At 42.2% G+C, this 14,404-nt stretch overlaps 1 protein-coding gene across 1 annotated transcript in view; it reads right to left on the bottom strand.

The window, feature by feature from the left end:
* Positions 1 to 14,404, bottom strand: part of ADAMTS2 (ADAM metallopeptidase with thrombospondin type 1 motif 2) — a 354,592-nt gene that overhangs the window by 3,983 nt on the left and 336,205 nt on the right. Inside the window, exons 19-21 of the mRNA XM_056861689.1 lie at positions 7,080 to 7,287; positions 5,230 to 5,359; positions 4,141 to 4,230 (exon numbers count right to left, since the gene is read on the bottom strand). Of these exons, the coding sequence (XP_056717667.1) occupies positions 4,141 to 4,230; positions 5,230 to 5,359; positions 7,080 to 7,287 (428 nt within the window). The remainder of the gene's footprint in view (positions 1 to 4,140; positions 4,231 to 5,229; positions 5,360 to 7,079; positions 7,288 to 14,404) is intronic.

Raw genomic sequence — 14,404 nt, 5'->3', positions numbered from 1 at the left:
ATACAAATAAGAAGGTAAGTATTCATTTCCTAGATGATTCGTTTCCCATTTGCAAAACTAATGCTGCAGTCCCATAGAATGCATTTCTTCCCTGGACAATAGACATGAGTTGTCATTCTTGTGTTCATTCATATACTTATCTCATAATATGGATGTGTATAATAATGCTTTCAAAATGTCATTTTGGGGAAGGCGATTTAAAAGAGCACATATGTACACATCAACTATTCGTAGGAAGAAAGGGCTAGGAAAGAGGGTAGAAGCTAGCATAAAAGTTTGGATCACCTGGCTGCATGCCTCATTGGGAGGTACATTGCTCTGCCATACAGCTATCAGTTAATCAAAGTTTCAGATTCTCAGGGAGGAAATTAATCCATGTACTGGCAGCCTTGAAATACTAAACTAGATGCACATGTGTAATCTTGAAAGATTGCTCTTAATTCACAGTGCATTCGGCTGCAACTTGACTGTATGTGTTTGTCAGGCAGCACAATCCAAAGGGGGGGGGGTTATTTCGCTGCAACCAGGGACGGAGCTGCCACAGCACAGCCAGGCCACCTCCTGAGCGGTTTGCTGTGCCGATGCAAGCAAGCCACACAGGCAAATTCCCCAAACCCCTGTGGAACTGCTGTATGCAGTTCCCTGGGGTTACACCATCATTTTTGCTGCTGTAAATTCACACCGGCAAAAATGGGCGTTCCCGAGGCAAAAGAGCTTAGGGAACTGACTAAAGTCAGCTACGCTCCAAGGAACACTCCCTTTGGTGCCTGCTCGAGCTTTTGTGCGGGAGGAGCGCTGCCACTGAGGCCGCACTGGCACCCATGCCTCGAGCACCCTGATGCCGGTGTAAGTGGCCTGATGCCAGCGTTAGTGCCTATTTGGACAGCGCAAGTGGCACTTATGCCAGTGCAGGGGTCCCACCACCTCCAAAGGCTTTTCGGCCCCCCACTTAGGATTGCACTGTTAGTGATATAATTGGTTATTTTACTTAGAAAATAAGCCTTAAAACCCAATGATCGTGCCTTGTTATGCCATCAAATGAGAGTAACTATATATTTTATATAGCATTTATACTTGCTGTAGGCCTACAGCAGGAGGCAGGGAGGTGTGGAAGTTACTCCTGGGTTGGAAGGAGCTGTAGAGATGAGGGGAAAGTGACTTGCAGCACCTTCTGCTGATGAATCCAAAACTTTGCTTCCAAAAAGTTTTAAAAGCACAGCTGCAAAGCTTCTAGGGAAGAGGGTGCAACAATAACATTTCAGGATTGTTAGAACAGCACTGCAGGCAGAGCAACATACGTGGCAACCTCAGAGACACATTGCGACACATAACACAGCCTACTCAAATTCAGAAGCATTCACGGATTTTACAAAGGATACATGATGTCTTCACTCATCCTCTCCTTAAATAAAACAGGCAAACATATCAGTGCAGCTAATCTTTTTGAAAATTTTGTACCAAAAACAACTTTTCTCATATTAATCCATTTATGCAAGGGTGGGGAAATAGAAAGGTGCTTCTTCGGTTATCTTGGACTTGTGTTAACTAGTCTATTATGAGATCAAAGTCCTGTTAGATCAAACTCAGTAGGAGACAACAATCTGTGAAATTCACGAAAGCGGAAGTTTCTTCCTCATATTTATTAAAAAAATGTGATAGCATAAGAGAGTCACAACATATGTTTTATACGTATTTTACAAACTGGTAATTACACTAGGATCTTTTTTGACTGTTCAGTATAAAAACCAGTTGAAGCATCTTTAGAAAAATGCCCTACTTCTTGGCAGAACCCCCCCAAATGTAGACCCTACTCAAGAGTCCTAGGAGGCAAATGAATTCCTACCATACGCTTATGTCCAATATGTAAATGATACATATAAAAAATCTGCTTGATGTTCCATAGAGACAATTCCAGAGAGGAAGCCATACTACACTTACAACAAACACAGCAACTCTTGGGGCACCATAAAGACTAAGATGCCTTGTGGCAGAAGCTTTCGTGGAAACGAGCCCTCTTGCAACTGACCAAATCTTTAACATGCCACAAGACACTTTGCTGATTCTCTTCAACCTTGTAACTCACACTCATCAGGATAACAGGCACCGTTGTCTTCCTGAAGCAAAACTGACAGAGCTGCTGAACTTTCATCCCGTTTTATTTTTATTTTTTGTTGGTATGCATGACAGACTGTAAGTATGTCTCCAACTCAGCGGTAAGAAAAAAATAGTCATTTGCACAGTCACTTTGGTACACATTTCAACTGGCCTCGTAAAAAATATTGAAAAGCAAACTGAATTGGCACATCTTTAATATATTATGTTAAATACATACAAAACACTAATAAAATATCCCTGATAAACCAAAGTGCATATCGACCTAGTGCACAATGCCCAGGTACCTTATTGCACCATTCGCTATAGCCACCCATCTCTTGAACATCACTTAACAGTTGTGTAGTTAAAGGTAAGTAACAGTCATGAATAAATTTATAACAGTTAAACACCAATTATTTCACATAACAGTATTCAGTGCCAGATAACATGTCTTTTGCCTTTTGACATTGCCATGTAAAATTAGTCACATGTTGCAGGAAATCATCATAGTAACAGCAAATTTAAATATGTGATCACATGATAATGACAATTTTGATGTGCTACATTGTAAAGATCCACAAAGCCGCCTTCCTAAAGTATATGATTTGGTTGAGGAAGGTAGCAAGCAATTCACTATAGTATTCAGGGACTCCTATTTTAGAAACTGATATGCTATTTGATATGTTATTTTATATATAATTGGGGTTCATGAAACATTAGTTATAGATCTTAAACCCAAATGTATGTTGAAGCAGTAATGCCAATAAAAACTGATGAAATTTCATATTGGACCTTTTTTGTAGTTTGGTAATAATCTTCTCATTTCTTATGCAAACATTCTTCAATGTTTTATCATTCAAGTAAAAATGCTGTACATGAAGATTAATTCATGGTACCAGGGTATATATTTAAAGCTGGAACTGGTGGTTAATGCCAACACAATTAAATTTTAAGGCATTTTTCTAAATATAGTTTCTTACTTCCCCTCCCCTATGCAAAATGAAACAAAGCAATAAAAATTGAGGTAATTTTGTAGTTGTTCACACTGTTATGTTTGCCAGTCGACACACGTTGATAGGTCACACACATACATAACACACACAACCAGTCAAGTCAAACATGCAAATGGTGAAAAAAGACTGATGGATGTAATGATGTATAAAAGAGTTCACTGTTGAGCAACTTTGGACATTGCACAGTACAACAATGCCATATGGCCTCAACCATATTAAAATACTACACGACCACAACCCAGAGCATAGAGCACTTATGTTTTTTGTTGTATTGTTTTTCAGTTGGCCTTTTAAAAAGAACATAAGAAACATTCTGGCAAAATTGTGTGAAGAAACACTTGCAGTTTTTGGAAAGGAAAAAAACACACAAGTGAAGCAGCTTCACTCAAAGCATCGCCCAGTAACAGTATTTGAGAGAGCTTCAGCTACTGGCAAGAAGAAGGTCTTCATGGTAACAAATGCAGATTTTAAAGCCAGAAATTTTTTAAAATGGTGAAGCATGATTGTGGAAGCAATGAGACTAAAGGAAGATGGAAATGAACACTTTCATTTTGTTTCACTACCCTGCAAGAAAACTGAAGCTAACCTGTTATGAGATAGAGGACTTTTAGATAAAAGGAGAACTTTAGCACTACAAGGTGTCATTATTGTGATGTGATCACATTCACAATAAGTTCTCAGTTTCGCCATCAAACTGAAATCATGAGCCAGCTAAGAACCTTTTTTCACCATCACCAAGCAAACTGTTTACCAGCTCACTTTGTAGAGGACTTGCAACACGCTGTGGAGGTCCTACATCACACACCCAACACCTTCACCACCTCCACTACCAGTGCTACTCAACCTCCAGAGAAGAAAGACACTGTATGCCAAGGCCCAGTGCCAGGGGAAAAAAAGATTCAGCCCAAGGTAAAAAGTAGGCAGATTCAAGGAAATTTTCCATATAGAAAGAAGAATAGAGCGGAAGGCAAAGTCCACATTTGATGTGGCATGCATTTAAGGGCAATGGCAGAGTTATAAATGGGTCTTTTACTTGAAGATATTTTCTGGATAGGATAATCCGGGTCCGGTCTTGACAGCCATTGTATCATGTAAGTTTTTTTCGATGTATCTGATGAATTTTCTGAAACAGAAATGAGGTAGAAATTGGGAAGAGAGAAATATGAGCACATTTGTAGCTTTGTAGTGCACCATTTAGAATCCTTGGCTGAATAAACAGAATTAATAGCTCCCAGTTTAATAAAAAAACAACAAGAACAACTCTCAAAAAAGGAATTGGTACACTTAGGAAAATATTGTTACAATATCCATTTTCAAGGATTTACAATTTTGGGCATCTCTGTTCGAATTCATCATACGCAAGCTTGAAAAGTAATGACCGGAAATGCTTCCATAAAAGCAAAAGCAGGGGGGAAAAACCCAAATGCATTACATAAATACTTTTTTTAATGTTACTATTAACAACTTTTAAAAGTATATGCATGAAAATGTAAAGTGTGAATGTGGCACAGTTGTGTGCAGACAACTGTACCTCAAAAAGATTTTTCTCCAATAGCCGGACACTCTCTTGTTGCTCTGTAAGATGTGAAATGGCCCTATGAGTGGCAAACAAGGTAAACTATTTCTTTCTTTATTTGCACCCCATTAGGGAAATTAACTTCTCAAGAAATGAAAAAGTAGGAGTGGAAAAAAAGGAAAGGGCTCCTGTTAATCCTGCTCCTGTTAATCCTGCACCCCATTACCCAGTTTCCACTGCCAAATCTTCTTGCAAGCAATAAGTTTGGACAATGTGTAACTTACTGACAAAAGACAGCTGTTTCCTAAGAGCAATGGCCATGGTTATGATCACTGCTTTCCCTTTGACTTTGATAGTTCTATTGTATCTATCGGCTGGTATCCTTCCCCACCCCCAGAAAGATATCCACACATATAAGTACTCCCACTACTTGCATGTCCAAAACCACTGACACGAGGAATATGAGACAGACTACAGAGAAGTAAACCCAACACTCTTTTTCATCCAGACAAAGCATTAATAAACTCTACTAAATTTAATTTTAGCAATTTCTCAAGAGTCACAAAGGATTGTATTCTCAAAAAATAAAAAGAGCTTAGCACTCACTGAGACAGAAAGGTAATCTGCAGGGCCTTATTGTTTCTGGCTTGTCTTCTTTGCAAAAACCCATAACATTTTCACTTGTCCTGCACAGAACTTGCCTTTCTTGAGTGCCATTACCACAGGTGACGGAACACTGGAGAGGAAACACAAACAGAGCATCAGTGTCTCTCTTGCAAATTTGTTTGCAGTCAGCCGGTATTATAAGTAACAGTATTATAAGTAACTGCTTGGACCAAAGGTTTCAGTTCCACTAATAAGGGAACCCCTCAAATGCAAGGAGATGACAACTGGCAAACAACCTTCATCCAGAAGAAGAAACATGTTGTGCTGGTAGAAGCCTAGTAGAAGCCTTCTTAGCACAACAACTTTAGGATCCAACTCATAATGAATTTTATGAATACAATAATTTTGCATCACTTAGTGATATTCATCATCATCATCATTATTCCACTATAACAAGATCTGGTGATATATATAAAAGTTAGATAAGAATGTCTGAGCCCACTCATCATTTCCAGACACAGAAGCAACATTGTCCACACAGCTCTTCCTTACACCAAATGAGTCCTTGTTGATTTTACAGGATACACAGACCTATATGCACAATCCTTTGTGTGTGTGCCTATGGATTACCACCTCTACTCAAATGAATGGGGAAACCTATGTTCATATGTATGCAAAGTGTGAACATCAAAACCCAGGTGGGCCTCTGGAACTGAACATCCATCCAGCTGAAGTGCTTAGAACTATTGATAACATTAGCAACTAATCAGCAACAGAGCAAACTTGGTAATGCTGCTGGAAAGCTGTTGGAGAGGTCAGGCTCCCAATCTGATGATAAAGGAACTTTAGTCTGTTCATTCCAGGTAATTTAGGCTATTGAGTGCCAGAATGCTCAGTGTTTCTGATGGCTTCCCTAATCTCACTTTTGCCGTGATCTTTGTTTTTGTTTTTTTGACTCAGCCTTCATATGTGTGTGTGTGTGTGTGTCTAAAGTGCTGTCAAGTCACAGCCGACTTATGGCGACCCCTTATGGGGTTTTCAAGGCAAGAGACTAACAGAGGTGGTTTGCCCTTCCCTTCCTCTGCATAGTGACCCTGGTATTCCTTGTTGATTTCACAAAAAACACAGACCTATATGCACAATCCTTTGTGTGTGTGTGTGCCTATGGATTACCACCTGTACTGAAATGACTAATTACTAACCAGGGTCAACCCTGCTTAGCTTCTGAGATCTGATGAGATCAGGCTAGCTTGGGCCATCCAGGTCAGGGCGAGCCTTCATATAGCCTCCTGTAAAACACTGCAATGTTTGACTACCTGAGTCTGTCTGGTTTCTGGCCTCTGTTTCTCCAGCATGAATCCTAGAACCCTCTTATGCCTCAGCTCTAGTGTCTAATGCTCCTGATTTGACCACTTCATGGATCTTGATGGATGAATGTACAGTCCAGTTTGATGGACTGCACAGACCTACAAACTATTGTTAAGATTCTTAGTATATAAAGCATATAGGATCCCGACACTGTGAAACTGATACTAGACCCACTTTTGATCATCTGTGATCAACATGCTAACCAAACGTAAATGTTCTCAAACACTTGAAATATACACAAAACTTAAACTTAAGGCAGCAAAGTTATGGAAACAATCCAATGAACACAAATGTTGTGCAATTCATTTCCTTGGATTTTTTAAAGGAGCTTTGTGGATGGCAAGGATGTGAACTGTTTTGGCTTCTGGGCAATCTTAAAGCTTGTTCATTGGAACAAATGGCAATTGTCTGACAATATCCTCAATGCTATTGATAAAACTAACTTAAAATATAACCAAACAATGCTACAGAGTGCTGCTTACCTGTGACCAGGGTCCTATCCTCCATTGTGCAGGGCAAAGTTCTCGGTTGCAAGCTCTCCTACCCTCTGGGCGATCACTACTGCAGTATTTGGTATGAACAGAACGGTTTGTGTTGTCATGAAGTGGCTGAATACACCGTACAGAACGCATCTGATAGCCTGTTTTTCCACAACTTTTGCTGCAGGTTTCCCAGTCTCCAGTAACCCATCTGGTTTAATGAAAAGAGTCTGTAAGTTCATCCATCATGTAAGTTCATCCATCATAGGCCTTACCAATATTTTTTAAAATCTATTAATTCAAAATGTCCAGTTTCAAGACAGCTTTTCACTCTATATCTTGTATAGATATCAAAGAACAAAAGCCTTAGATACTATATCAGTTGAGAAGGGTGATTATATATAAATCATCTTCAAGGTATATGTACATCTTAACTGGGGCACCTTCCATACAAAGGTTTTCCCCCCACTTCTGGCTTCTAAACTGGAGTGCTCTTTTTTGGAGCATCCACATGATATCATGCTGTATTTGTGCTTTAATCCTCCTCGATTCTCTCTTTCCCTACTTTGATATTTGGGAAAGAGTTAAGTACAAGTGTATTATCACACTGTCTGAAAGGGAATATGCACATTTTCTCACACTGAAAAGCTCCTTCCCACATCAGCACAATTTTCCTGCAACCACCACAGGATTTCTTAAAAAAAAAAAAAAATCAGTAATTACTCTTGGAATTACTGGTTTTTAAAAGGTTCCTCCAGTGGTTCATCAGGGGAAAATGCAGGGAAAGGGGTGGCCCTGACAGGCTGACAGAGGAAAGTGTGCAGAAGACTCCCAATGTGGAAGATATGTCACCAACGCGCATTCCTCTGCATTCACGGTGGTGATGAAGCAATATGGAAAATCTTTGTCATGTAGAAGCAGGCCAGGAAAGGTCTGAGCCCCACTGAAAGGGCTGACATATGTGTGTTTCATAATTGATACGGGACATATATCTTCCACTTAGGTAGACTGATATTTTCTTTCTTTCTTTAGATCCTGGTCCTGGTCAAGGCCGCTTACAATTAAAACAATACCCCAATATAAAAAACAAACCATTGGACATAAGCAGCATAAAAACTATACATAAAAAAAAAACAGATCATTTTTTTTAAAAAGATGGTAAGTTAAAACCCCTAATTAAAAGCATAGGTAAAAAGATGCATTTTGGACTGATGCTTGAAAGACAGTAAAGTAGGTACCAGGCAAGCCTCAAGGGGGAAGGCATTTCAGAGGTGAGGTGCTGCAACAGAAAATGCCTCCTCTCTAGTCACTACCTACCTCTAAAGGTTGGGGTACAGAGAGCTGCAGGTGAGAGGCAGATCTTAACTAGATTCAGCTTATTGGCCCTCATCAATAGGCTTGCCGGGTGGCTTGGAACGGCGGACAATTGCCAGCCAATCCATTGTTGGCTCACAGCAAGGGTTGCGCGCGCATGCAGCCACAAGCAACGTGATCCCGTCACTTCCAGTTTACTTCTGGAAGCGCTGCAGTGAGACTGGATGATTTACGACTCAAATGGGCATTTGAGTGGTAAATTGACCCACTGAGCTGCGGCGCTTCCGGAAGTAAACCAGAAGTGACAGGAAATGTCACTCGTGGCCGCATGCATGCGATCCCCACCCCAAAAATATCCTGCCGGAGGAGAGAGGGGACCTGCCAATCCTACTTATTGATCCCATTACTTTCTCCAGGCACCTGTTCAGCACTTCCATAGACCCATCTGGCTACCGTATATACTCGCGTATAAGCCGAGTTTTTCAGCCCCAAAAAAGGGCTGAAAAAGCCGGCCTCGGCTTATACGCGGGTCAATACGGTAGAGGGGGGAGGGGGGAGGGGGGAACTTACCGCCGTCATCGCCGCCGGGCCCGCGCACCTTTCCCCGGCCGGCAGGAGCCTTCCTGGGCCGGCAGGAGGCCGCGCCACCGCCGCACCCGCACGGCTTCCTCCGGCCGGCAGCGGCCTGGGGGGGCCTGGCAAAAGGCCAGCGGGAGGCCGGGGAGGCCTCCTGCTGGCCAGGAAGGCCGGCGGGAGGCCGACCTGGGGCAGAGGCGAGATAATCCCTGCGCTCTAAAATGGCCGCCATTTTAGAGCGCAGCATTGCCGGTAAAGGGAATTTCTTATTGACCCTCGGCTTATACGCGGGTCAATAAGAAATTCCCTTTTCTGGCCTCAAATTTGGGGGGTCGGCTTATACTCGGGTCGGCTTATACCCGAGTATATACGGTAAGCTGTTAGGACGAAACAGAGATGGGGTCCTTCAGCTCCAAGGATGACTTCTACCATGTAGATGTTAAATGTAGATGTAGATGTTAAATAGCTTGGAGCACAAGATGAAACCCTGAAGGACTCCATAGCATAAATGCTATGGGGCAGAGAAGCAGTCCTCCCCCCAGGCACCACATTCTGGAATTGGTTAATCTAGTAAGAATGGGGCCACTGAAACATGGTATCCCCCTCTCTCAACCTGGCCAGCCTCTCCAGAAGGATACTACTGAGAGGTCCAGGAGACTAAACAGGGACATGCTCTCAGCAAAAGTCATCAGTCAAGGAGACAAGGCCATTCCCATCTCAAAGCTAGGCCTGAATCCAGACTGAAATGGGTCCAAGCAGTTTTAATTAAAAAACAGCTGAGCTCCAGGATGCCAACAGGATATAAGCAGCTTTGTCTAAAAAGGTAAAGAAAGATCCGTTAGCAGCCGGGAGTCAAAACAGTTATGTCACAAAACATCTGTTAGCAACTGGCTGCTAAAACAGATTATAAGGACAGTTTGAAAGGGGCCTTAGATGGGAGATTGTGACCTATTTCAATACACCTCCCTCTTCCTAATTAATGTTATTCAAGAACACCTTTGTTTAAATATCTACTGCTGATTAACCATTTTCAAAATAAAATAAAAATAAAACCTAAAACATAAGATCTGTATCTTGCAGCAGGTGTCATAGGACTACAGTTTTCATTCATTCTGCTGGCTTCTTCACTAATCAGATCCATGAAACTATACACAATCAGGTATTACATAAATACAAAAGATACAGAATCCCATTTTACTCCTTAATTCTTCTATCTGGTGTCTTTCCCAAAGCAACCTTTTCTGCAACTGCCTTGAAAGTGAAATAATAGAATTTCCTCCCAGCTTCCTAACCACAGCTATCTGTAGTATTCTAAATAATATATGTGGAAGCCAACAGAGAGATAAACTACCAAAACAAGGGTTGTTAGCAAATACTAGCTTAGCAGCAGCAGCATTCATAGAGATTAATTTGCTGGTTCAGATTTGCCAACAGTTCAACCATCCACTAAGAACTGTGTGGGAAAGAACAATAGCCACAGCCAAGCAGTTTGTCCTGTCATTATAAAGCCTTCAGAACAATATATTTGTTTATTTCAGGAACAGCACTAAAGCCTTTCTAAATCCTGTCTGTAATATATTAACAAACGGAAGATTAGCCTCTGTGTTTCTTATAGTTTTCTACATTCAGCAGATGACAGAAAGCAATAGGAAGTTTAAAGGATATAAGATCACAACTCTCATTAGGGTTAACAGAAGATTCATGAATAACCCTGTCGCACTGCACGTTTGCCGCTCCGATTTCTGCGGGATTTCCTTGCAGTTTGATACTGAGAACCGTGAATTGGACTGTGTAAATACTGTAAATAAATTGTACATAGCAGAACTGTTGTGGACTGAAATTGCTGCCAGGCATACTCCTGCATTACAGCTCAGCTGCGCGCGTCAGTTTCCACTTCATCTCACTTGAAGGATTCTGAGGACGTCTTCAGAGCGCAATTTCTCCATGGTAAGAGGATCAGGTTATATGGCGGATTATAAAAATAAAATGTGTTCCTCATGCGGAGCAATGAAGTGGGAACATGCAACCCTGCTGAAAGCCCACCACCCTGCCCCCATCCTTCCTAACCGCCCACACTCGTTCCCCCTCCCTTTGCAAAGGAGGAAGGGGGGAAATGGGGGGGTTTGCAAGCGTTGCCTGCCAGATTCCGGCACAAACTCCCAAGTCAACCGGAGTGGGGCGGCATGAGTGGGGTGGAAGGGGGCAGAGGGGGTGGAATCGAGGCTTGCAAAACGAGCCCCCCTTTAATTTGCGTGCTTAGATGCAAGAGGGTGGGATGGCGGCAAGTCCCGGCAGCAAGTTTCGTTTTCCCCTCGAACTCCCGCCACGCAGTACAATTCTTTTTTTTTCTTTCCTTTTTTGCCGCCATTTTCTAAACAACCTTCCCTGCTACCTGGACCAATCGCCTTCCTTCCTTTGAGCGCAGTACAGTGGAGAAAGGCAGCTCAGTGGGAACAGAAATCATGCGAATTTTATCAAAAACCCGGAGAAAGGCGGCATGGTGGGAACAGAATTTTTATTTCGTTTTCGATTCTTTTGTACTCGACACATATAAATAGCGAGGTAAGTTGCTGGTGCGTTCACGGGCAGAGATTGGTGATTATGTGTTGGGAACAGGGGTGTGCAAAATTTCCCCCCCCCCCCAGTAAATTTCGGGTTCAGGTTTATTGGCCCTGTTTTTTTCTGGGTAAACTGAAATAAGCCGAATACCCATACCAGTAAATGGGTAATTGGCTTTATTTCCAGGTCCCCCCTTAAATTGGGTCCATTATAGTCTATGGAATTTATTTTCAAGGTTCTGGGGGGCATTTTTCAAAGTAGAGTCACCAAATTTGCAGCATAGCTGCAAGGGACTCTCCTTAGATGTACACCAAAGTTTGGTGAAGTTTGGGATGGGGGTCTAATTTTATGGGCCCACAAAGGGGTCCACCCCCATCCTCCAAGCATGTGTGAGAGCCAAGTTGTCAATCGGTTTTCAGGTTCAGGAGGTCAGCGTTGCTGAGGACTGACTGAAAGAGCCGATTGGCAGGTGGGCGCCTCTGAGTCTGGGGGCTCCGTTCGTATCTGGGTTGCTTTGCATGATGTCCATGCAAATTAGCTTCCAAACTGAGGAAAACAGCTTAAAGAAAAATAAGGCACAGAAAACATTTCTTTTGGCGGCAAATGACATCCTGTGAACATTTAATATTGTCATCAAAAATCTGATTTCAAGAGACAGTCACAGTGCATGTAAACAAAGTCACTACTCAGGGCAACCTTCAGTTTGTGAGCAAGTTTTCATAAGGGGTAGTGGTGGTGATATTGGAGCCAGCAGAAGTCTAGACCAAGGTGGCTTTTCTGAAGGAGATTGCTCATCCATGCGGGTGAGGTAGTTATCTTCAGAGGCCCTACCAGCAGCTGTTAAAGCTCATGCTTTTAGTTGGAGGTTATATCCCTCTGGATGGGACTGGGTGAGCTCCGTCTTTTAAATGACCCTTCTGCTATGCAGATTAGTCTTCTGTTGGGTGATGTATCTGGAAAGTTGGTCAGACCAAGTTGGCTCCAATTACACAACCCCTACCTCAAAAGGGCCCCAGTCAACACAGAGCCATGTATTTGAGCAAAGCCGAAACCCTAAAAAACTGAATATCTATTTGGCTATTCAGGAATCGTCTATCTGGCTTTGTTCAGCTTCCCGGTTTTTAGTGTTCGGCTGAAACTGAACCTGAAAAAAGCCCAAACAGCTGATTTATTTTTGGTTCAGGTTTACCGATATGCACAGCCCTAGTTGGGAATAGGGTTGCCAACCTCTAGGTGAAGCCTGGAGTTCTACTAGACTTGCAAGTGATCTCCACATGACAGAGATCAGTTTCCTTGGAAGCAGGGTTGCAGTCCTCCCACCTCCTGCTGCTGTTGGCTGATGCTGCCTGGAATTTTTTTAAAAAAATGGCTGCAGGCCTCTGCACCAGTACATCACTTCCAGGATTATATCCTGCCCCCAAATGTCCAAGAATTTCCTAATGTCTTAATGTCCAGGAATTTCCTTATCCAGAGTTGGCAATCCTAATTGGGAATGAAGATATCAAAATTCAAAGGTTTGGATCCCATGGAACCTCCTCAACCCTCCCCTCCCCCTGTAGCCTACAATGCTCCTCCAAATGCTGCTCCTGGGGGAAATGGGAATCCCAGGAACAACATGAAGGGGAGTTGGTGTTCTGCTATGGGAGGGGAGAATAGGCAAAATCACCCCCCTCTTCTGCCTGTAGAATTTTTCTGCTGAACCCAACCCAAAGACTGCAAAACTCTAGATCAGACAGTAAAATTTTGCAAAGGAACTAATGGAAGTTCTTTATATATGACTCTTAAGTCAAGATTCTTGTTCCCAGTGGAGACCAGGAAAATGATAAGAACACATCACTGACTGAAGACTCCAAGTGGCATGTAGAGTTTGTGGCTTGAATAAAAAAGGGACATACAAAACTCTTACATTCCTCCTGGTCTCTCAAGGATAGCTGCTAAAGAAACATGTAGCTGCTACCACTCTGTGTCGTTCTTTCTTCTGTTCCTGGTAACACCTTGTATAATGGATGCGCTTTCCTGATTGTGCTTCCAATTGCCAATTATGTGAGGTAGGAAATTTCCACCGATTTCCATCTGTGATGGTTTGCAAGCTTGAAGTGCTTATAGATTCACTTCTGGAATTCCAGATTATGTTAGTTTTTAAATTCCATGTTTTGAGAAAGATCTATGTACATTTCCCACCAAAATGCGACAGTAGTTCTTTTGTAAACTTATAAGCAGTTAAAAAAAAAAAGCAAATGAGTCTGCCCTTAAATGATTAACAGGAAACTTCCTTTGGTGTATAATGTGGTATCTCACCTGTTAATTGGTATGGGTTACACACCTGTTAATTGGTATGGGTTAACTAACCTGACACAAACATTCCAGAGGCTGCAACGGCTACTCTTCCAGGCACAATTCAAAGTCATACTTTCAACCTTGGAAGACTAACAGTGCAATCCAAACAACACTTTCCTGGGAGTAAGTCCCATTGAATAGGCCTGAGTAGGATTCTGAGTATTGCTAGCTCTTGGTTGGGAAATACCTGGAGATTTTTGGGGCGGAGCTTGAGGAGGGTGTGACTTAGAGAGGGGAGGGACTTCAATGCCATAGAGTCCAATTGCCAAAGCAGCCATTTTCTCCAGGTGAACTTATCTCTATCGGCTGGAAATTAGTTGTAATAGCAGGAGATCTCCAGCTAGTCCCTGGAGGTTGGCAACCCTACTAAATGGCTTGGCTATTGCATACCTCTGTATTCTATCATGATATTCAAAGATCACACAAGAATATACTGTCTGTGCACCAAGCATCCCTTTTGCCCTGGGATGCCTTAGAGAAAGGCAAGTACATACATATTTTAAACAAACAAATAACCAAAAGCAACCACAAATGGGTGGAGT

Source organism: Euleptes europaea, chromosome 1 (assembly GCF_029931775.1).
Source record: "Euleptes europaea isolate rEulEur1 chromosome 1, rEulEur1.hap1, whole genome shotgun sequence".
Classification (NCBI taxonomy): Eukaryota; Metazoa; Chordata; class Lepidosauria; order Squamata; family Sphaerodactylidae; genus Euleptes; species Euleptes europaea.
Note: the sequence above shows the minus strand (reverse complement) of the source record. Positions and strands in the feature narration are given on the sequence as shown.